The following is a 21,098-nucleotide window of genomic DNA, read 5'->3' on the forward strand; positions in this document are numbered from 1 at the left end:
ACACCTCCTTTAATACCTCTTGCCTGGAGTACAGGAACAATGTATTAGCCAAAACGAAGAAAACAGATCACCATTGTAGAGCTAATTGCTGGGAGATGCAGTGCATTTTTTCTGGGGGAACGTAGGTATACGCATACCCCTAAACATTCTGTGAATCTTTGTACTTTTGTCCATTTACTGTATTTATTTTTCCTGATTTGAACTATAAAATTGTGATTTTCTTGAGTCAAAATGAGAGTACCCCTAAAGATTTTTAAGGGGGGGGGAAGCACTGGGGAGATGTATCTGTGCCTTCTGTCATTCATATAGTTGAATGAATGACAGAAGATTAAAACATGGTGAATACTGCCTAAGAAAGGATCTCCAGAATGGCCATGATGGAGAGAGAGACAGAGTATAGAAACTTCTGACACTGGCAAGGCTGGAATGTAACCTATATAAGAATCACATCTTTTGCTCAGCCTATTTTTGTATCTGTTCCTGCCCAAGCCTAGCATACAGCCTACAGAAGGTTGCCCACAGCAGAATGTAGCTCTTTGGCTAAATAAAGGTCCCCCACCTCAGCACTACAGCAGCTGAATGCTGCTGAATGCTGAAGATAAGGCTTGTTGGCAGCAGGTGCAACATGTTTCCGCTCACAAAACACCATACATGAATTAACTCACAAAATCTGCTTCAAGTTTTTCCATTTCTTGCTTGTAGCTCCTCATTCTACTGCTGTACATGCCTCGGCTCTGTGGAGGGATTTCTCGAACTTCAAGCTCCATTTGTTCCAGCTGATAATTAAAAACAAGAAGGGGAAGGGTGTATGAGAGAAAAGACAAGTTGAATTAAGTCAGGAAGGGTCATGCACTACATCAGGGTTACTGCACTACAGCATTGACAGGAGGGAAGTCGGACAGCTTTCCCATTTAGCAATAACCTGACAACTTTTCTCCCTGCACTGAGGGCCTTCTAGGTGGCTGCTCCCAGACTTTGGAAGTCCCTCCCCAGAGAAGCTAGACTGGCTCCCTCTTGTCCTTCCGCTGGCAGGTGAAGACTTGTTTGTTCCAACAACTTATGTGGACTGGCAGCTTTTAATGAAAGGGCTGCTGCCATGCTATTTTTATAGTAATTATTAGTATGGCTTTAATAGCTTTTATATATGTATCTAGTTTTATTTCCATTGATGTTTAATAGCTTTTTAATGACCCTTTTTCAATGTTTTTAGAGGTTCTTATATTTATATGTAAGCTGCCTTGAGTCCTGTCAGGGAAAAAGGCAGGGTATAAATAAATATAATAATATTAATAATGTCACTGAACTCCTTTGGGCTATGACCTTGGAGAACTCATGCTTGAGCTGTTACTCTCAAACATGTGATCCTGTGAAATAGCCACTTGCACATAATTTTTCCTTTGCTTCAGAGCCCTCCATTTAACTGTTGTTCCTGAGCTACATATTCACACTTCTTTCTCCAAATTTCTTCTCCCAGTCCCATTCTTTTAGTGGTTTAACTACACAGGAGTTTTGCAAAAACTGATCTCTGGCAGTTCTAAAAATACCTGTGAAAATAAAAGAAATGGGGAAAGGATGAGAAAAAATATGCGGTTAACTACACTCCTTTACTATGTTATTTCAGGTGATACTGTTCTCAGTTATGAGTTTCAATACACAGAAAAGTTGTGGCAGTGGAAGAAGTTTGGGGAGGATGTATTTATGGATATGCTTTACAAACAAAAGCTCCTTGATAACAGGGATGAGTAAGCTTCTTCTAGAGATTCTGGTGAGCTTTTGGGGGTGGACATAAACAGTTCCAGGTTAGGTGGCTCGTGCGGGTGACTCAATATAAGGCACCTTCACACAAACGTCTTTTATACATCTTTCCCCAAAGGTGAAAAAACACAGGTTGCAGTAAGCTAGGAACAACAAAATCCTTGGAAAGATCAAAGACACTGGAAATCGTCTATTCCTCTAAGGATAAGGCATCATATAAAAATATCACGTTCTTACTTTCAGTTGAGCAATATGCAGAGTTTACTAATTTACTGATAGCTGAACAACCTAAAAATAAGGGATTGAGGCTGAAACACTGTATGTTCCTCCTTTGTGCAGATAGTAAGATACAGAAAGTAAGATCCTGATAGTGTAAGCAAGTCAAGTACTTCTATATCAGTTTACAAAACTGATATCTGTCTCATTTACATATTCACTGGACCCATTAACCCACATCTGGCAATTTGTGCACAGAGATGCCCTTTCCACAAATTCCTTGTAAAATGTTAGCAGATCTGGGGAAAGCATAGACAATAAAAATAAATTATTATTATTATTATTATTATTATTATTAATAATAATAATAATAATAATAATAATAATTAAATTTATATCCCACTCCTCCTTCCAAAGGATCTCACACTGGCAATATATACATATGTGTAGCTCCTGACAATGACTAGAATCATGAATCTGTCCAAGAAGAACAAATGAATTGAAGCAATTAAAATGATTAGCTAGTTTAACTTTGAAGAAACAAATGATCAGCAACCTGATATGAGCAGAGTTAGATTGCCTAAATCCAATCCCACCATAGGACTGCTATGTAAAAACTGCATGCTTTGGGTGGCAATGTTTCAAGTTTGATTTTTACTTCAACCTGTTCAGGAGACCTTTTAATGAGTTGTATTCCTTAGCCAGTTTTGTTAAAATTGATTTTTATATGCAAGCCTTGACATTAATCACCAACATGTTAAGTAATTGCTGAAAGTCAATAATTGCTTTAAGCACCTGTCTAAAAGTGTTAGCAACAAGATCGGAAAACAAAAGTATGAACAAAAAATGAAGTACATTAAATGAAGATCATCATTAGGATGGAAATGTTAAAACAGGATATTCTTTTTAATCTTAGAGAAAAGTCAGCCAATTTTGTTCGTATTATGACACAAGGAGGAAAATAATGAGCTGTTAGCTCAACTTCTACTCATTCCAACATTAAAAAGACAGAGAACTATTTTGCAGAAAGAAGTAGACTGAGTGATTGGTTACCACAAAGAGACAGTGTCCTTTAAAAAAAAAAGCTTTTTTCTTTCTTTCTTTCTTTCTTTCTTAAAGAGCTATGGTGAAGGAGAGATTGTCCTATGGTTATTTAGTTATCAATGCCTTTTGTAATTAATAATTTACCTTTATCACTTATGTGAGGTAGGAAATTTCCTTGTCATCCTTACATGTTGATCAAAGAAGCTAAAGGATAGATTAAATGATCTATCAAAGGTCAGAGTCAAAGGTCAGAGTACCTTATGTGGATTGCTTTAACCAATCCATAAAATGTGATAGATAAACATTCCCTTATACACCTCAAGAGCTGAAGGATACATCAGTTCTCCTTTAATTAGTCTTGACCTATTTTTCTACATGAAATATAGTAAATATGAGAAGCAGAATCTAAGCTATAGTACAAAATCCAATTTGGACTGCTATTGGATTACTGTTCATTCATTGCTCTTAAAAATAAGTTTCCCAGTTGCAATCAGACTTTCAGCATTTCTCACCACCCTTTGAAGCTTCACCCTACATACCTCTGAAATTAAAGGTAAATCATGAAATAGGGGAAGCTCTTTAAGGAATGATAAAATGAATGCTCAGAAAACTTCAAGTAAATATACTTCTGGATGAGACTGAAAAGGTAAAGGGAGATACAGTATATCCTGAAGTACAGTTCATTATGGAGGTTTGGACAGGTCCTGTACACCATTAACGATGATGCTTTAGCTCGTTTCTCTATACAGGTAAGAAACAGATATATATGACTTGTAATAGTCCAGCTTTCCAGCATTAGCATTCTACTTGGTTATGAGATTTCCTCCCCACATTGAGAGTAACCTGGTTTAGACACAATGTCCCTCTAGTAACAACTGAAGGGTTTTTTATTCATTTGTCAGGCTTTTCAACAGGTTCTGATTGTTTTGATGCCAAATCGCTATCTGCTATTTATTCTTGTACTATTTATTCTTCTATATCTTATATTTTTAAACTGCCAGTCACCTTTTTTCATCTGATTACCTCCACTGCCCTACAGGTAGACTGAAAATCCTTAGACAGATGAAAAATAGTCTTGTGCAGAAAACATGTTGGAAGTTAGTGAGCATTCCTTTTGGAACTATATAAAAGTGGTTATAGTTTTTTCTGAATGCCTAGGGTTAGGGTTAGATATCAGACAAAAACCTATTTATCCATGTAGGCATTTTAAATCCCGCTGGTGACTGTAATATAGTATTGTTTGATCTGCCATTTTATTATGCTGTTTTATGAGACTATATTTTTTAGTTTGATTTTATGTGCTGCCCTTCATTTCACAAGTCCAGGGTGATTCACAATAAGTTTAAACTATATCTATCTATCTATCTATCTAGATGCGGGTGGCACTATGGGTTAAACCACAGAGCCTAGGACTTGCCGATCAGAAGGTCGGCGGTTCGAATCCCCGCAACAGGGTAAGCTCCCGTTGCACGGTCCCTGCTCCTGCCAACCTAGCAGTTCGAAAGCATGTCGAAGTGCAAGTAGATAAATAGGTACCGCTCCGGCGGGAAGGGAAACGGCATTTCCGTGCGCTGCTCTGGTTCGCCAGAAGCAGCTTAGTCATGCTGGCCACATGACCCAGAAGCTGTACGCCGACTCACTCGGCCAATAAAGCGAGATGAGCGCCGCAACCCCAGAATCGGCCATGACTGGACCTAATGGTCAGGGGGTCCCTTTACCTTTCCCTTTATCTATCTATAGCTGTCTGTCTGTCTAAGTGATAGCATACCAGATGGGTAAAAGGAAAAGTGGTACCAGAGATGCCTGCAACCAGGGCCAATTGACATATTACAATCCCTGCATAGAAGCTATTGAAAAGAGGATCTACATTATCTATGGCATCTCATTCACCAGCAAGAACATGTAGCATGGGTGCTGTGCGAGAATACATGGCATTTTTGTGGTCACTCTCCACAAGATGAGCAGCTCACATATATTACGCTGCCAAGTGGATGTGTAGCAACCTCCATACAGAGGCTAGTATACTTTCATAAGTTATTAGTTAATCTGACCCAGAAGATGTTATTTACAAGAGCCCAAGTACCACACAAACCCATTCCCTGAGCATCTCCAAGGAACAGATGCTATACTTTATTGTATTCATCATTCTGCCAGCAACTGAAGTAGCCCTACAAAACTGAAGGTATGGGAAGAAAGTGAGGAGATTCATTCTCTTTCACACCCACAAACTGAACCCACCATTTCATGCACATGTTTGTATAAACAAGGCCATTCAGATACATACAGGCACAGGTCCCACTCCTTCAGTTACTCTTAAGCTTCCTCCCTTTTGCTCACCATAGCAAGTATGTCAATGCCCTTTGACAAGTGTGACAAGCCCCTGGCTTCATTCCAATCTTTGGGCTACAGAGGTGTGCAGCAAGGGAAGGACAATGGTTTGTCCACTCCACAGCCACGTGCCCCATAAAGAGAAGCTGCCCCGTAAAGGAAGCTGCCAGCACTCACTCCGGAGTCAAAAAGCTGGGATGGGGGAGCTTCCTAGGCTGGATCTACAGAGATATTAAGAAAAAATATGAAAACCCAATGCAAATTACCATTGATTTTGGGTTGCAGCTCTACAGCACCATCTGGTGTCACATTTTTATAACACACTTATAACATTATCATTGACCCGTGTAGCTGAGACCCTTGACTAGCCTCTGCGCACCCCAACCATGGGCATAGCCAGGATTTATTGGCAGGCTTTATGTTAGGGGGTGGCAGAACTGAATTATCTCCAATGCAACTGGTCAGTTAGTTAAGTATGTTTAGTTATTCACTACGCCCATGACCTCACCAATGCAGCAGGCATATATACGCACTGCTCTGCTCCCTGATTCAAGGCTGCAGCCAAACCAGTGACCACTACCTCCTACCTTTTCTAATGTAAAGCAATTAAATTAGAAAACCCAGCACCTGCTCCAGCTTCAAAGTTGGAGCTGGGACGGAGAGCAGAGAATTGTTCTGGATTCTGCATAGAGGCACAGTATGATGCCAGTGACAAGGCAATGAAGGATGTCAAGAGAAACAAACATTGTGTGACCCCTGATTACATGGAAACACAAACAGCAGGTACCAAAAAAAAAAAAAAAAGAACAGTGATGCTTTTACATAGCTGCTGAGTTTTGATGTAAAGTCAGTGACACACAGATTTCCAGTTAGATCTGTGTGCTCCAAAGCCTATGCCAGGAAGCAGATTTGACTAGGGAGAGATCTGTGAGCCAGTAGTTCATTGTCAACTGTAATACGCATAAAACATGCACAGTTCACACAAAAAGAGCACCCACAGCCGATCACCTACCCATCATTGCTTTCTCTCTACAATTATCTCTTAACCACTCCTCATTCTAGCCAAGCTACGACGAGATCCAGACAAGTTGCTTGTTCTAGCACAGCCTGCACAATGCTAAACACCATCCCTGGGTTTTTTTGTCACCCTCTGGAGGAATTTTTACGGTTTGTAGTCCTTTCCCAGATTTGTGGGACAATCTAGGCTTACCCAAACCCCTCAAAATTAAGAACAGGATAATGGGAAATCCCTGTATCATTATGCCTACGGTATATTGTTCCTCTTCTCCCTAGATACAAAGTTCTGCTGTATAGTCAGTGCTAGTTTTCCAGCAGATGCAACCAGCCAATCGTGCTGTACTGCTCACCTGTATGACTCAGTGTGTGAACTGCTGAGAAAGTAGAAAGCCTGGTGCACTGGTGCCATCAAACTCAACAAAGAGTTTGAGTTCACTCCCATCTCTCAGCATGAGATTAACTGTTTGCCAAAACTATATTCCAACACTCTTTCATTTTAGGATCTTTTCATTTTCTTGTTGCCTCTTCCAGTAAGCTTCTTGGATATTTTGCCTCCTCTTGGTCTTCTGCAGCTACTTCTCTTGTCTTTCATCTCCTTGCCCATACCTTGACATTTGAAACATTCCATGAGCTACTCCCCACCTCTAATAAAAGATGGACATTATCTGAGAAATAGGCAATGAATATCCAAAGCAAGGACCTCTACACACCAATGTACCCTGCTCCCACTCTCATATGGCAGCACTCCTGCAGAACTGAGAACTTACCAACTCTCTTGCTTCTTCCAGCTGCTTCTCCACATTTGAAACCATTTGCTTCTTCTCATCTGAAAGCAAAGTGGGGGGGGAGCACCAGTGAAAACAGTTCTGTTAATGTGAGCTTCTATATTCATTTCATCTTTCTCTGTCATTTAGAGAGCAACAGACTCTTGCAGCTTAACTCGTGTGAAAGGTGGGTGTCTCTTTCGGGTACGTTTGTGGTACTCAAGTTTTTGTTTGTGTGTGCCTGGAGAAAGGTGTGGTGTTTATTTTCTGCGACTCTGTACTATTATTAACCATGGATTTTGAGTTAATGATCATATCTTTGGAGTATTTTGTAAGGCGAGAGTCTGGCCCTACTACACAACTGTAGGGGTTTTTTAAGCCTTTAATCCACACACCCAAATTCTTGTGCTTTCCAGATGTTTTGGATTACAACTCCAATCAGTTCCAGAATACAAAGCCAATATGCAGGGAAGATGCAATTTGTAATCTAACAAGTAAGGAGAGTGATGTTGCACTCAGGTCTTGCTTGCAGGCTTCTCAGAGGCATATGGTTGGCCAATGGGGGAATGGGATTTTGGACTAGATCAGCCTTTGGGCTGATCCAGCAGGCCTGGTGGAGGTTGGGAAAGTCTACTTTAACCCAACCTTGTTTATTTTCATTCAGCAGCATTGTGGTACATTTTGAAGTACATGAGTTCATCATAGTAGTCCCAAGGAGAGTCCAAATATATTGACCCATTATTATATGCATACCAAAGAGCAGTAGTACATAGCATAATACCTAATTTGATACAACCAGCCAGACTGCAATCCTGGGCATAGCTTCCTGGGATAAACCTGGTTGAAGCAACAGAGCCTTTTTGCCTTATTTATTTTTTTCAAATTATTTTTATTAATTTTCCAAATTATTACAAATCAAATCAAACCAAATTAAATTAATTTAGTTTTTTTGCTTTATTTTTAAAAAATTAAATAATTTATTATTATTATTCTTTCACACACTGACCAACAGCATTCCTAATTCATGTTAGCAGTGCAAATGGTAATATCTCTCTGCAAGATGGTCTGCATTTCTAATTAAAATCTAATGGTTGCATTTCAGCTGGCTGAAGATCTTTTGTCAAAGCTCTGGTTAAGCCTTTGCAGTCAGAAGTCAGCACCACTAAGTTCACTGGAGCTTACTCCCAGGAGACCATGTATAGGATTCCAATCATGCTGAGCTTAATAAATTGCATGACTTCTCCCGTGCTAATGTGTCACAACACAATCAAACCTAAAAGCTGCTCTGGCAGAGGATGCCATCACATATCCTGTGGGAAAAGTCCCAGAACTGCAGTCCCAATGCTCCCTTATCCACTACACCACTATTCTCACCTCATTACTCACATGTCCCTCTCACACCACACCTTGTCTTCAGCTATTTGGGCTTAATTCTTTGGTCTTTCACTGAAACATCTATCAAGTAGCATAGGCTGACCTAGATAGGATGGCTGCTGACTCAGTGGCTTGTGCTGGCGCAAGAACGCTGGCCTCCACTTGGCACTAGCCACCCTATCCAGGTAGGCACTTGTTTGAATAGGCTCCTGGGCTGCAATTCTTTGCACACGTACTTGGGAGTAAGTCAGAAGGCCTTACTTCAAAACAGGTGTACGTAGGGCCTTATACGGTTTTCTGTAATGGTACGTTCAACTAGCAACAACCGGACTGGCTACAAATCTGAGAAAGAACTTGATTTTAAGGACTGTACACTGACGAAACGCAGCAAAATGGATCAATAACTAGGACCAGGGCTGGATTTAGGTTTGACAAGGCCCTAAGCTACCGAAGGTAATGGCACCCTTTATATGTCCAGCTGTCCTTTGTCAACAACAAATTGTCGCTGTTTTTTGTGTTGAATATATGCTATATTGTAATTTATGGACCTAATAGGTATCAAAAGCCATTTGCACATAACAAAATATGTATTTTATCAAAATAATCGTTGAACTGAAATACAATTAAGAAGTATATTGATAGTGAATTTTGGGGGGAGGGCCAAGAGAGTGGGGCCCTAAGTTATAGCTTGTTTATCTTATACGTAAATCCGGCACTGATAGGACCCAACAGAAAGAGTGGGGCAGCTTGTCTGGACTCTGGAGTAGCCCACCCACCCAGCCTCCGAGAGATGGGAGCTACTCTGCTGATGTCCTGCTTGCGGGCTTCCCGTAGACAGACACGGAGGAAACAGGCTGCTGGACTAAAAGGGGCCACCGGCCTGATCCCACGGGGCTCTTCTTTTGGCCTCACACCGAGAGCAGTCAGGGTCGCCAGCGGAGGAGAGACCAAGAGGTGCCGCAGCCGGGAGGCGAACCTTCCTCAGCCGCCACCGCTCACCTCCGAGCAACTTGGGCACCTTCCCGATGCGGTTCGTGATCTCCGCGGTGAGAACCGAGAAGTCCTGCTCGTAGCCCTCAAAGTCGGAGGACATCGTGGCAGCGGAGAAGTCTGGGCTGGAGGGGGAAAAGCCCAAGCGAAACGGCCCTTTGAGGAACAGAGGCGAGTTGACGGGACCCTCTTCCTCCTCGTCGTCGTCTTCCTTCTCCACCACCGCCGGCAGCCGAGGAAACCAAACTCGCTTCAGCCGCTGCTCCTGTCAGCGCTAGACTTCCGGGTTGCGCTCCATCAACAACATTCCCCCGCGGAGCCGCCGGACACGAGGCAAGGTTCCGCCTGACCGCCTTCGCCCGTTTCCAACCTCTCCTGGCAAGGCAAGCTGCTCGGCTTCTAAAATCAGAAGCCTCTTAAATCAGGCGGCGGGCTGAATCGGACTCGCAAGTTAGTCCGAGCCTGGGCAGAGAGCTCAACTTGCTCGCTCCCCGCCACAGAACTGTGGCCTCCTCGGATCCCGTTGATCCCGACGGCACGGAAAACGTGTGCTGCTTGTGGGACGTATTTCCGAGCGCACCTGCCAGGTTGGTGAGGGCGCGGCGGAGTGAGGGCGGAAGCGGAGGGTTACGCGTCCGGGTCCTACCAAGGTGCCCCGGGGAAGTGGCCGCGCGGAGCAAGCGAGGGAGCGAGCAAGCGGAGGCGGCGCGCGGGGCATGGCTGGCGGGCGCCGTCTCGGGAGGACGCGGCAGAGCCTCTGGCTGGAGTGACCCTCGCCCTGCGCGGGTAAGGCGCCTTGTTCTGTCCGGGCGGAAAGGGCGGCCGCGGAGCCACCCGACCCTCCTCGTTCTCTTCTGCCAAGGAATCCCAGAGGAATCCCTTTCAGCCCCTGGGGAGAGCAGGAGGGCGGGACGGAGGAGCGGCTGCGTCGCGACCTGCCTTCGCCCCGCTCTCCTGGCTCCCTTTCGACCCCTTCCTCCTCTCCTGCTCTGGCCATGAGGTTTCCGCCTCTTTCTTTCTGGGTCTTCGATTGCTGCCAGACAGACAGGCAGGCACCCAACAGGTGGCGCTTTTCCTCCGCAAGAGGATGCGGTGCCGTTTCACCTGTGGAACTGCTGCCTGTTGCGCAGCCTCTAAGAGACCGAAATGCCGAGAGGCCCTAGTTAGCGGGTGCAAGACCTGCTCCCTCTTTTCTCTGGCCGCGTATTTCAGGGATGCATTTAATTATTAGCCGGTTATTTGGGTTTTATTAGAGAGTTCTCATGGAGAGACCAACGCCATGGCAACAAGCCCTGAAAAAAAACCAGCCTCTGACAGCTTAAAGAAACCATCCAGTGGCCTTCTTAAGTAGAATTTCCTTTTTTTTAATTATTTGCAGAAAGTTTTATGTTTGTGCTCCTCCCATCAAATTGTTTGATCTGAAGGCAGCCCTGTTTAGGGAAGTTTTCAATGTTTGATGTTTTATTGTGTTTTTAATATTCGGTTGGGAGCCGCCCAGAGTCGCTGGGGAGGCCCGGCCAGATGGGTGAGGTCTAAGTAATAAATTCTCCTTCTCCTTCCCCTTCTCTCCAGCATTTTACAGGCTTCTTTCTTTCGATGTGCAGTTCAGTGCTAGTAAGCTAGAATGGGGGCAGCTTTGTCACATTTCCTTTTATTTTGTGTTCCAGGCCCTTGGCCTGAAACTAAGTAGCTTCTCCTTTAGTGTTTTCGTACTGCCAAGTGTGAATTGACTCTTGGAAGCCAAAAATTCTGCAGGCTTCTAAGAATGGATTCGATACTTGTACAAAATGACCAAGGCAAAGTAGATAGTCCTGAGGCCAAGCGGAATGTGGGAGCAGACATAGTAGCAGCAAGTTATGGTGACATTTCCCACAACAAGGTCCACAATAAGTATTTCCCAAATTTCTCATAGCTGTTAATATGTTGTTATGGAAAAACTGTAAGAACTACCTGCTCTGGGCAAACCTCACCCTCTCTGTTCTGGAAGCTCCACCTAAAGTTGAGTAACTCCCTGAAGTAGATTATGTGATTCAGATGTAACTGATGTAGAGTTGTGATAGTTTCTTGGTCTCTTCTGTTAACTGACTGGAAGTCAGCAATATCCTGTAACAAAATACAACAATATATTTGCCAGTAGGCAATTGGGGCTTAAAAGAAGTTTAACTTTCACAATTTGTGTGCAGAGGCCACAAATAAATAAATCACTCTGTTAAGCAGTTTGGTTATTTATTATATAACTTGTGCAAAAGAAATAGTGTGTGTTCTATACATTGATTATATTTAATGACAGGCTGAATGTTGCCTCTGCTGTTTCGCTCTCATCTGTTATAATGCAAAATCACTTTAAATGTACAGGTGCCTGATGGACACCTTATTCTTTCATTGTACATTACCAAGAGGGAAACATAACTAGCTGAATGGACCGGAAGCAGTGGCTAAAATCCAAATAGCTGCTTAAGCACCTTCAAGGGGTATGTGCTACCAAGTCTCCTTTTCTTTGAAAAGCTGAACTCACGATCACATCACAAACTACCAGAGTCTCAAAATCCCTTTGAAGAAAGATAGCCCCATCGGACACATGATTCTAGTCTCGCGTTTCTTGGAATCCTTGCCAAGAAGTACTGAGGATACAGCAAGATGAGTTCCTTATGCTTTCAAGAACAGGCTGAGATGAGTAACTCAAAAACAGGAAGATTGTTCTGTCTGCTTAGTGAAATAATTGTGCCTCATTTCCTTAAATAAATAGCTGTTTTTGTGTATACCAGATGGGTCAGAATAGACAGGAGAGCTATTGTCTGGTTTGGTTTGCCGCCGCCCCCCCCCCAAAAGAAGTATCATAGTTTGTGACTGTTCTTATTCCATAGATGAATCAGATTTCATGTTAAATGGTGCTTTTTAACAATCTGAGAGCTGGGCAATAAGCAGAAGAGGGAATGAAGGGCACAAGGACAAAGTCTGAAGGACACATGGCTCATTTTCAAGCCAGTAAACTGTGGGTTATTGGTCTGATATTGTTATGTCTGAACTGGGCCTGTGTGAGAAGCAGCGCTACATTTGTCAAGCTGTTTTTGTTTCTAATCCAAATAATTAATCTTTGAAAGTATTGTTATTACTATTGTTTACTTTTTCTCCCTCTGTTTAGGTGTGTGGTAGAGGCAGACTTTCCTTCAGACACTCATGCTGAAGAACTTCTGCACCTGATGAGTCTACCAGATACTGCAAATGGCTTAACTCCAGCTATTTTGCACTTGCTATTTGGACATGTAACCATTGCTATAGAGATGAAAACTTATGACAAGTGGAAACATATACCTGAAAGGAACCACCTGAAATAGGAATTCACGTTGTTGCAAAATGGGAATGCTTTGTTCAGTTATCAGGTTTGAAAATCTCCATGAACTGAAGCGACTGTGCCACTGGGGCCCCATCATAGCTCTCAGTGTAATAGCAATATGTTCTGCCATGGCTATGATCGATGCTGTTCTGTGGTACTGGCCTTTGGATACAACAGGAGGAAGTATCAATTTCATCATGCTCATCAATTGGACTGTTATGATTCTCTACAATTACTTCAATGCCATGTTTATTGGGCCTGGATACGTTCCCTTTGGATGGAAACCAGTAAGCAAATGAGATATCTTTTTTAACCCATCACTTTTTTGTGATCACAGCCTCCTTCCCAAACCTACCAGATCCTAGCCTAGAACAGGATCTCTGGACCTAGTTTTATGAACTGTAGAATCGGGTCAAGATGGGAGCTGAATTTTCGCAGAGCACAATAGGAAACTCACCGATAACTCAGTCACCATCTTGAGCAATGTTTGTTGAGTATGAAATCAGCACCACATACGTGAAGTCAAATTCAGTGATCACCTGGTGGCCTCTGGTGAGTAAAAAATGCCTCCAGGTGACAAGGTGTACTGACTGTGCATTAGCTGCCAGTCAGATTACTCTCTTCTAAGGGGAACGTTCAAAATCTTCTTTCCTTGGAAAAAGATGGTTTAGAAACAGGTTCTGTTTCTGGTGGCTTCCTTGTAAGTAAGTCCTGTTGACCAACGCGGGACGTACAGCCTAATTTAATGTGTATTTACTTACTAGGACTGCAAAGGAAGGGAAATGTTGGGAAAAACAACAACAGGACAAAGGCCTAGGACAGAGACGGGAACCTTTGGTTCTCCAGATCCTACAGGACTGCAGTACCCATCATTCACCCACGATTGGTCATGCTGCCCAGGACTGGTGGGAGATGGAGTCAAGCAACATCTGTAGGGCCACAGGTTTCCCACTGCTGGCCTAGGAATTTCGGTTTTAGCTTCTGTAAATTTCTGGAAATGTTAATACTTGTGGTGATTGGTGCTTAATTATGCAAATGAATATAATATACTGAATTCTCCTTCGAAGTTGGTAGTGCAGGGGGATTTTATGGGTGAAGGTTGAGATTGCCATCTCATGACTGCTCAACCCAATTAGAGAGGAAGCTACACCCAGACAGAATAGCAAAAGAAAGTATAGACTCTATGTTAGAGACTTGCTCCTTATTTGCCTTCTTTTTTCTGTTTTTGAGGAAAACTCTCAGGACTGCATGTATCTACAGTACTGTAAAATATGCCAGTCTTACAAGGCTCCCCGCTCTCATCACTGCCGAAAGTGTAACAGGTACAACTGCTTATGTTTGTATATTGTTCAAGTGCTCGGTTAATAATCGTATAATACCCAGATCTGCTAAAAATGGGGTTGGAAGTGGCCACTAATTAAGCTTTAGTGATTGGGAGTAGGAAGGACTGGCTGGTGGTGTGTTTGTTGAACAGGACTATTAAACTTGGCTTGCTTCTTAGGTGTGTGATGAAGATGGACCATCACTGTCCCTGGATCAATAACTGCTGTGGGTTTCAGAATCATGCCTCCTTCACTCTCTTTCTTCTGCTAGCCCCTCTTGGATGTATCCATGCTGCTTTCATTTTTGTCATGACCATGTACACTCAGCTTTATAACAGGGTAAGAAAAAGCTCTTGACATCTACAGAATTGAGTTAATTAACATCTGGAAATATAGGTGCTCCATCCCTCTTTAACCCTACCGTGTTTTACATCTGCAGATATAACAGGTGTCATTTGTCGTGTGATCAAATGCATGCTATCCTGGCACCAATACTGCTGCTGTCTCTTCGTAAACATGTGACTTTTGCTTTGTCCCATGTCTAGACTGTGTCCTCTTTATTATTTTTTTCTGACAACAAGTTGGCTTTTCTGCTTATCTGCAAATAATCTCACAGTCACAGCTTAATACTGAGAATGTTTTGAAGCAATTAAGATATTAAGCTTGAGTAGAAAAGGAGAGCAAACCAAAGCAATATTAATAAGAGAGAGACTTTGTAATGTAATCAATGCATTCAAAAGTTATTTCTGAGTTTGGGAGATCAGAGTCCCCCACTGGTACTTAGCACAAAATAGTGTGTGTGCCATCTGTTCAAGCTTGGGTTATCTTTTTTTAAATGGGGACCGCACCAAATATGTTCTTCAGGCAAGACATAATTTCTGAGACGCTCAACCTGCTTAGGCGTGTAGTAAAATTTCTCAGTGAGTTTTGAGGCACTGCCAAAATACTGTCATGCAGAGGAAAGATTCCTGCTGTTTGCTTCTTCAGTCAGCAATTTGCCTGAATTGCCGTTCTTGGTTTCCTTTCATAGGTATCCTTTGGCTGGAGTTCTGTCAAGATTGATATGAGTGCCGCCAGAAGAGACCCCCGCCCAATCATTCCATTTGGGTTGTCTGCATTTGCTGCATCTTTATTTGCTTTGGGGCTGGCACTGGGAACAACTATAGCTGTTGGTATGTTGTTTGTTATCCAGGTGAGTCTGATGGTTTTTCTTACAAAATGGCTAAAATATGTGAGATTTTGGTAGGACACCAACCCATGATGTGGGAGGGGAATTCTTTAAGCCTTGTTATATTGCAAATCATTGTGTCTTCTGGGTCATCTTTTGGTGCTGAGATGAGCTCCTTTGAAGGTGCGCCATCATTGCCAATCAGCTGATCAAGGCGGACAGCACTCCTTCAGCAAGCTCGCTGTCAGCACTCATCAGCTGATCGGCTCTGATAGGCTTCATCAATTGCACTTGGGAATTCCAGAGGGGCAGCTAAGTAGTGCAGCCCATCCCAGTCGCATCCTTACAATCCCCACAAGTGTTGGGCAGGTCAGAGTGGTTTGGGGGAAACAGTCACATCCCTGATTCAGACCCCTCCTGGGCCTAGTTAGACCCATATGATAGAGCTTCCCAACCATGGCTATAGAGGTGAACAATTCAGAGAGTAGTCTTAACTGGTTGAGCAAAAGTTGCTTTTTATTTTTGACTATTCTGATGATGAAACATTTCATCCTTAAGATCAAGCAGGGGGTGGAAGACTCAACTTGTGGTTCCACCATGATTTACTTGGTAGGCCCCACATCTGGAATAATCTCACCCGAGTTGTTTGTTTGTCTGTTTCCCTCATTGATGGCTTTCAGGTGTCACCTGACAATATTTTTATTTGGTTTTTGTAATCTGATAATAGAATGTTTACTCCTCAGAAGCAATGTAGGTATGGCAAATCACTATCGCCCAAATACCTACATATATGGCAATGTTACATTATACATACTGTTATATTCCTTGTGTTATTTTGATGTACATCGCTCTGAGCTTTTTTGAAGAAAGAGCGATCTAGAGATATCCCACATAAATGAAGGAATATAATTCACAAAAACGTTTCTCTGTAGGGTCCTGTATGCAGACCCTGTTAAGTGATTTTGGTTTGATACACTTCTGTGGATAAATCTCTCTCTCCTTTGCTTTTTCAGTTGAAAGTCATTTTAAGAAACAAAACTTCAATAGAATCATGGATTGAAGAAAAGGTAGGGATTCGTTCTGATGCATTTTAAAAATATATTTTGCATTAGAGCTGCTCGGTCAGCTGAGAAACACCCCCCCCCCCTTTACATTGAATGGAGGGAAGCCTTTGCAGATGCTTCCCTCCATAAAGATCCATAAAGACAAGGCTACTTCTTCCATTGAATTGATGAGTGTTTCCCACACTTAAGCAATACTGTATATGTGTTGTGTATCCAGACAATAAAGTGAGCAGCAGCTCCAGAAACTGGAAATAGTCTTTTAATACTCACTGTGACTGTATCGCTAGAGGTCAGTATAATATAAAGAATTTACTGCTTACTTGTATTAGATAATATTTGTTCAAGATGTACAAATGCGAAACATTTGTAGTTTACAAAAGCAACTCAAGTTAGTAAAACCAGAAGTTAGTGTGATACTGAAATGGAAGCAGTTTTGAAATGGAAATTTTCTTATTATTACGTCTTTTAAAAATGCACATTTTTGAGACTTCACATAAAATTCCACAGCCATCTCTCTGGACAAAAGTTGATACATTTAATCTCTACATCATTATATAAAGAACCTCAACCTATAATAATAATCTATTTTTGGTCTTAAAAATACAAAGTCTTAAAAAGCTTATTTGCCTAGATACTTATATATCATAGCTCCTTACCTCTGGTTCTTAAATCCGCCAGCCTCTTACCTTAGGACCCTGCAAATTGTAGTGATGCTTCTGACCCCTCATAGGTTCATTTTGCCCAAGTACAGGAGTAGCAAACCACATGTTACTGGTCTGTAATTTACATCATCCCTGACCATTGGCATGATATTTGAGGCTGTAAGAGTTCACAATATGTGGAAGGCTATCAATGTCCTGGCATGTACTTTTGAGTTATGGGTTTCTCTCTCCCACCCCCCCTCCACCTGACAAGTACACTGGGTACTCACTCCTTTTAATTCTATTTCTGGTCACTGTCCATTTCTTTGGGAGTTGCGCATGATTTCTTCTGAGGCAAATGAGCCACCGGTCACTCTCCCCTGCTTCTTATATATTAAAATACATATAATCCCTAGGCTGTGCCTACAACTCGCTTTAGGGTTTTATTGTCGCATTGTACTTGCAGGCCAAAGACCGCATCCAATATTACCAAACAAGAGAGACCTTTATTTTTCCGTATGACCTGGGAAGCAAGTGGAACAACTTCAAGCAAGTGTTCACATGGTCTGGAAACCCAGAGGGTGATGGCTTGGAGTGGCTCACAAAGGAAGGCTGCCATCAGTACAGTTTGACTGTAAGCTACTATTCTTCACCTCCTTCCCCCACTATGAAATTAACTTAACTATACTGAAAGCTGAGAAAATTTACTCCTGTCTATCTGTCTATTTCCCCAAAGACACTCAAAGCAGGTAACAGTAATAACAACAGAAAAATAAAAAATGTAATCCCTAAAGAAAACCCCACATGCCTCAGTATACATTCAGAGCAGGAAGTTAACAATCTCCAACCCATTTAATGATTCCAGCAAAAATACCACAGAACTAGGCCAGTCTTAATTCTCCTATACGTATTCTTTTGCAGATAGAGCAACTGAAACAAAAAGCAGACAAGCGAGTGAGAAGTGTAAGTATGTCTGCACTGCTGGTGTTTTAGCATATTGCGCTGAAATCTGCCTGGGCTGGATTAATATATTAATATAATTTATTTTTTAAAATGTAAGATAATGGGATTTTGAAGTTAGTTTTCAGTGATATTTTGGGGAAGCATTTTTGCTAGGCATGTGATAGTCTCCTTACAGAATAAAGCATAAGTGCATAGTGTATAGAAGTGTATAGTGTATAGCAGGGGTAACTAACTCATGGACTTTCCAGGCCCCCCCAAAGTTTTTGTGCCCTCCAAGCCTCCCACAATTAATCTTGTTTTTAGTTGACTACTCCTGTGGGTCCCTGGTAGGAACAACACCAGTCGGAAACAGAAGTCTGAGCTCATGTCTCATTTTCAGCATGGATAAGGCACTTTGTAGTCAGCAAGTAGCATCAAGAAATGCATTTTTAACAGAATCTGACAAAACCTTCAGGTGCGGTACCAAGCAATAGAAGACTACAGTGGTGCCTGTTGCCCTCTTACCAAAGGCTTGAGGACATTCATCACAACTCCATGCACTGAAGAACCAAGAATTTCGCTTCGCAGAGGGGATCAGATTTTAGCCACCAGAGGCTTGAAGTTAGTACTCACTTTGTTATTCAAAGTTCCATTGAAAGATAATCCTGGGGTGCACAGTCTTACCAATTTATTTATTCATTCTCTTTCAGACACTGGATGTATGGAGACAAAATTGACTCGGCAACTGATGGTAATTTTGCATTTGTGTGCTTTACACTTTTTAAACTACAGTGTTTCATTTCAATCTTACAATTGAATCCAAAACTGATTTCCCAAACTCATTACTTTTCAATGCTTCCAAACACAAAAAGTGTGAAACAGAACCAGGCCCTGGTCAGAGTAATAGGTGTGGGGGTCTGATACAATTTAAAATTAAACATTTGTCTAAACATGAGGCTTTCATGTTCTCGAGTTCTAAGGGCAAGGCCTTCCGAAGATAACCTAAGAGTAGCTTGCAAACAGCATGTAAAACCTGCAGAAAAAGAGAATCAGATCGACACAGCATCTACTAGTGACCCAAACAAGAGCAATGTGCTCACCATCCATCTGCTGACACTTACCATATCTAGGCTAGATTTCAGCAGAATATTAACTGCTTGTCCATAAACTGACAAGTGTGTTATTTTGGTTAGAGATTGCTGGACCTCTGTGATTTAGAGAACAGCCAGCATCACCTGGAGAGTACCCCATTTGGCTCCCCCTGTTCTGCAATGATTTGGGGAGGTAGGGAAGTAAAGATGCCTGGCAAATGCTATGTTTTATGGCTAATTTCTGCTGTTTTCTCTCACTGCTAGACGGCAACAGAATCAGAGGTTGGTTTCCAAGGAGGTGCGTAGAGAAATGCCTGTATGATTCTGAAACAGATCAGCCATCGGACAAGGAGAAGAAAACAAGATAACCCTTTCCCTGCCTTGCTTTTGGAAACTGAAAGGTTCCTTTTGGACCACTGTCCTTTTACTTGAAATGTTCTGTACATTGTTCAGTTCATAAATCTATAGCAAAGTGTTTTCATATGTGTGAATGCTCACAAGGATGGCTCCCCTAGTGCCATAATCTTAAGTACTTTTTGCCATTTATAAAATGGAGAAAGCCATTCCATTAATGCCTTTTGATATTAAAACTTTGCAGGACAGAACATTTGACCTGTTTTCCTTTGTATTTAATTTTAGTACTGCTCACTTAAAAGTATCTTGTTTTATATTACATTCCACTGGCCTTTCACCCCCACCTTGGAAACTGGGGAAAACATTTGGTTTAGTGAACGCCAATGCTGGTAAAAGATTTGATATCTAGGATTATTTTAAATTTTGAAATCATGTGCATTTCCCCCCCAGAATCACACACACATGTATTATGTATGTATTATTATTCTATGGTGCATAGTGGCAGGTGAGCTTACTGCTAAATTGCTGGAGAATTTTTGCAGTAAATTTTTGTAGTAAAGAGGAAAAAGTTGTATATTTGTCGTGAGCCTAAAGACACAATACCACATTGCATGTGTAGTACCTTCATTAAGTTATTCCTGTTTGCACTGATGGCTGAATGATGTGAAAATTGACTTTAATAGGTTGTATGTTGATGAGAATTAACAATGGGTCATTTGTTCATCTATGTTAAAGCAGGTAGTCTTAACTCAGGACCTCCTTTTCTTCTCTTTCCTATGCCAAATCCTCTGGTTGTCTGAACTTCTTTCTCATAGGCCACGGGTGTTAATTTTTTTCACGAAATTTGTTAGCTGCCCCTCAGCATAGGACAGGTTACAGTTAAAATACGGTAATCAAAGCAATAAAATGCATGGAGAAACAGCAACGCCAATAAAAGCCAACTGAACAACGACAGCCATTTTTATAAGATGTTGTAATGTTTGGACAACTAAACTATTCTCTGGTGTCAAAAAGACAAAGTTTATACTAGTGGCGCTTCTCTTGGGGGGGCATTCTAATAACAGGGTGCAACAACTGAAAAGGCTCTCAGTGGCCCTTCTAACATCAGATGGTGGGAGAAACAGGAGGACCTCCAGTGAAAGTTGTAAAGTCCCAGCAGATTCACATGGGTGTATCTACACACATATAAAAAACATTCTGAAAATCCTTTGGGAAAAAAAGTTTTAAAAAATACATTGAATTTTCCATAAGGCTCACCATCGCCATCTAGTGTCACATTGTGTATTGCACTTAAAACACACTTAAAACTTTTTCTTTGTGGCCATGGTAGGTGGTGGCCATGCAAGCAGCCAAATTCTGAGAGCCACTAAGGACTTCGAAGACAACACCCAGCACTTTTCTGTAATATTCACATTCTAAAGTTGCATCTGTAAATATAAATTAGCACGTGCAAACTTGTAGTTACAGGCTTTTGTCACTCATCTGAAGTACTTGGCACTTCTCTTTCAAACCACCCCAGATCTATCATCCAAACCAGCTCCTTAGTTTCATTTCCCAACAGTTCCTGCTCCAAATTGGTTCAACTCCCTCCCCTCAATAATTTTAATGGCAGGTTGGATTTTATGGCAACCCCCTGCAAATTAAATATCCTACCCAGATCACCTACTAATATTACACAACCAAAAATTATTGCC

The 21,098-nt window shown here is 41.9% G+C and overlaps 2 protein-coding genes across 5 annotated transcripts in view; one reads left to right on the plus strand and one right to left on the minus strand.

Annotated features, from left to right (window-relative positions):
• Positions 1–9,814, minus strand: part of VTI1A (vesicle transport through interaction with t-SNAREs 1A) — a 245,212-nt gene extending 235,398 nt beyond the window's left edge. Inside the window, exons 1-3 of one of the 4 annotated variants that reach the window (XM_053389206.1) lie at positions 9,498–9,813; positions 7,128–7,186; positions 666–776 (exon numbers count right to left, since the gene is read on the minus strand). In XM_053389206.1, coding sequence (XP_053245181.1) covers positions 666–776; positions 7,128–7,186; positions 9,498–9,591 — 264 coding nt within the window. In that variant the 5' untranslated portion in view covers positions 9,592–9,813. Of the gene's footprint in view, positions 1–665; positions 777–7,127; positions 7,187–9,497 lie in introns of all 4 variants that reach the window. The other 3 variants (XM_053389207.1, XM_053389208.1, XM_053389209.1) reach the window with 3 other exon arrangements.
• Positions 9,815–10,120: 306 nt separating this feature from the next.
• On the plus strand, positions 10,121–20,354 carry ZDHHC6 (zinc finger DHHC-type palmitoyltransferase 6). Its single transcript, XM_053389205.1, has 11 exons — positions 10,121–10,274; positions 12,631–13,109; positions 14,053–14,144; positions 14,324–14,483; positions 15,175–15,336; positions 16,326–16,379; positions 17,484–17,651; positions 17,939–17,980; positions 18,435–18,580; positions 18,670–18,710; positions 19,315–20,354. The coding sequence occupies exons 2-11, from the start codon at positions 12,843–12,845 to the stop codon at positions 19,416–19,418; spliced, it is 1,236 nt and encodes a 411-aa protein (XP_053245180.1). The 5' UTR covers positions 10,121–10,274; positions 12,631–12,842; the 3' UTR covers positions 19,419–20,354.
• Positions 20,355–21,098: the final 744 nt, after the last annotated feature.

Source organism: Podarcis raffonei, chromosome 5 (genome assembly GCF_027172205.1).
Source record: "Podarcis raffonei isolate rPodRaf1 chromosome 5, rPodRaf1.pri, whole genome shotgun sequence".
Taxonomy (NCBI): Eukaryota; Metazoa; Chordata; class Lepidosauria; order Squamata; family Lacertidae; genus Podarcis; species Podarcis raffonei.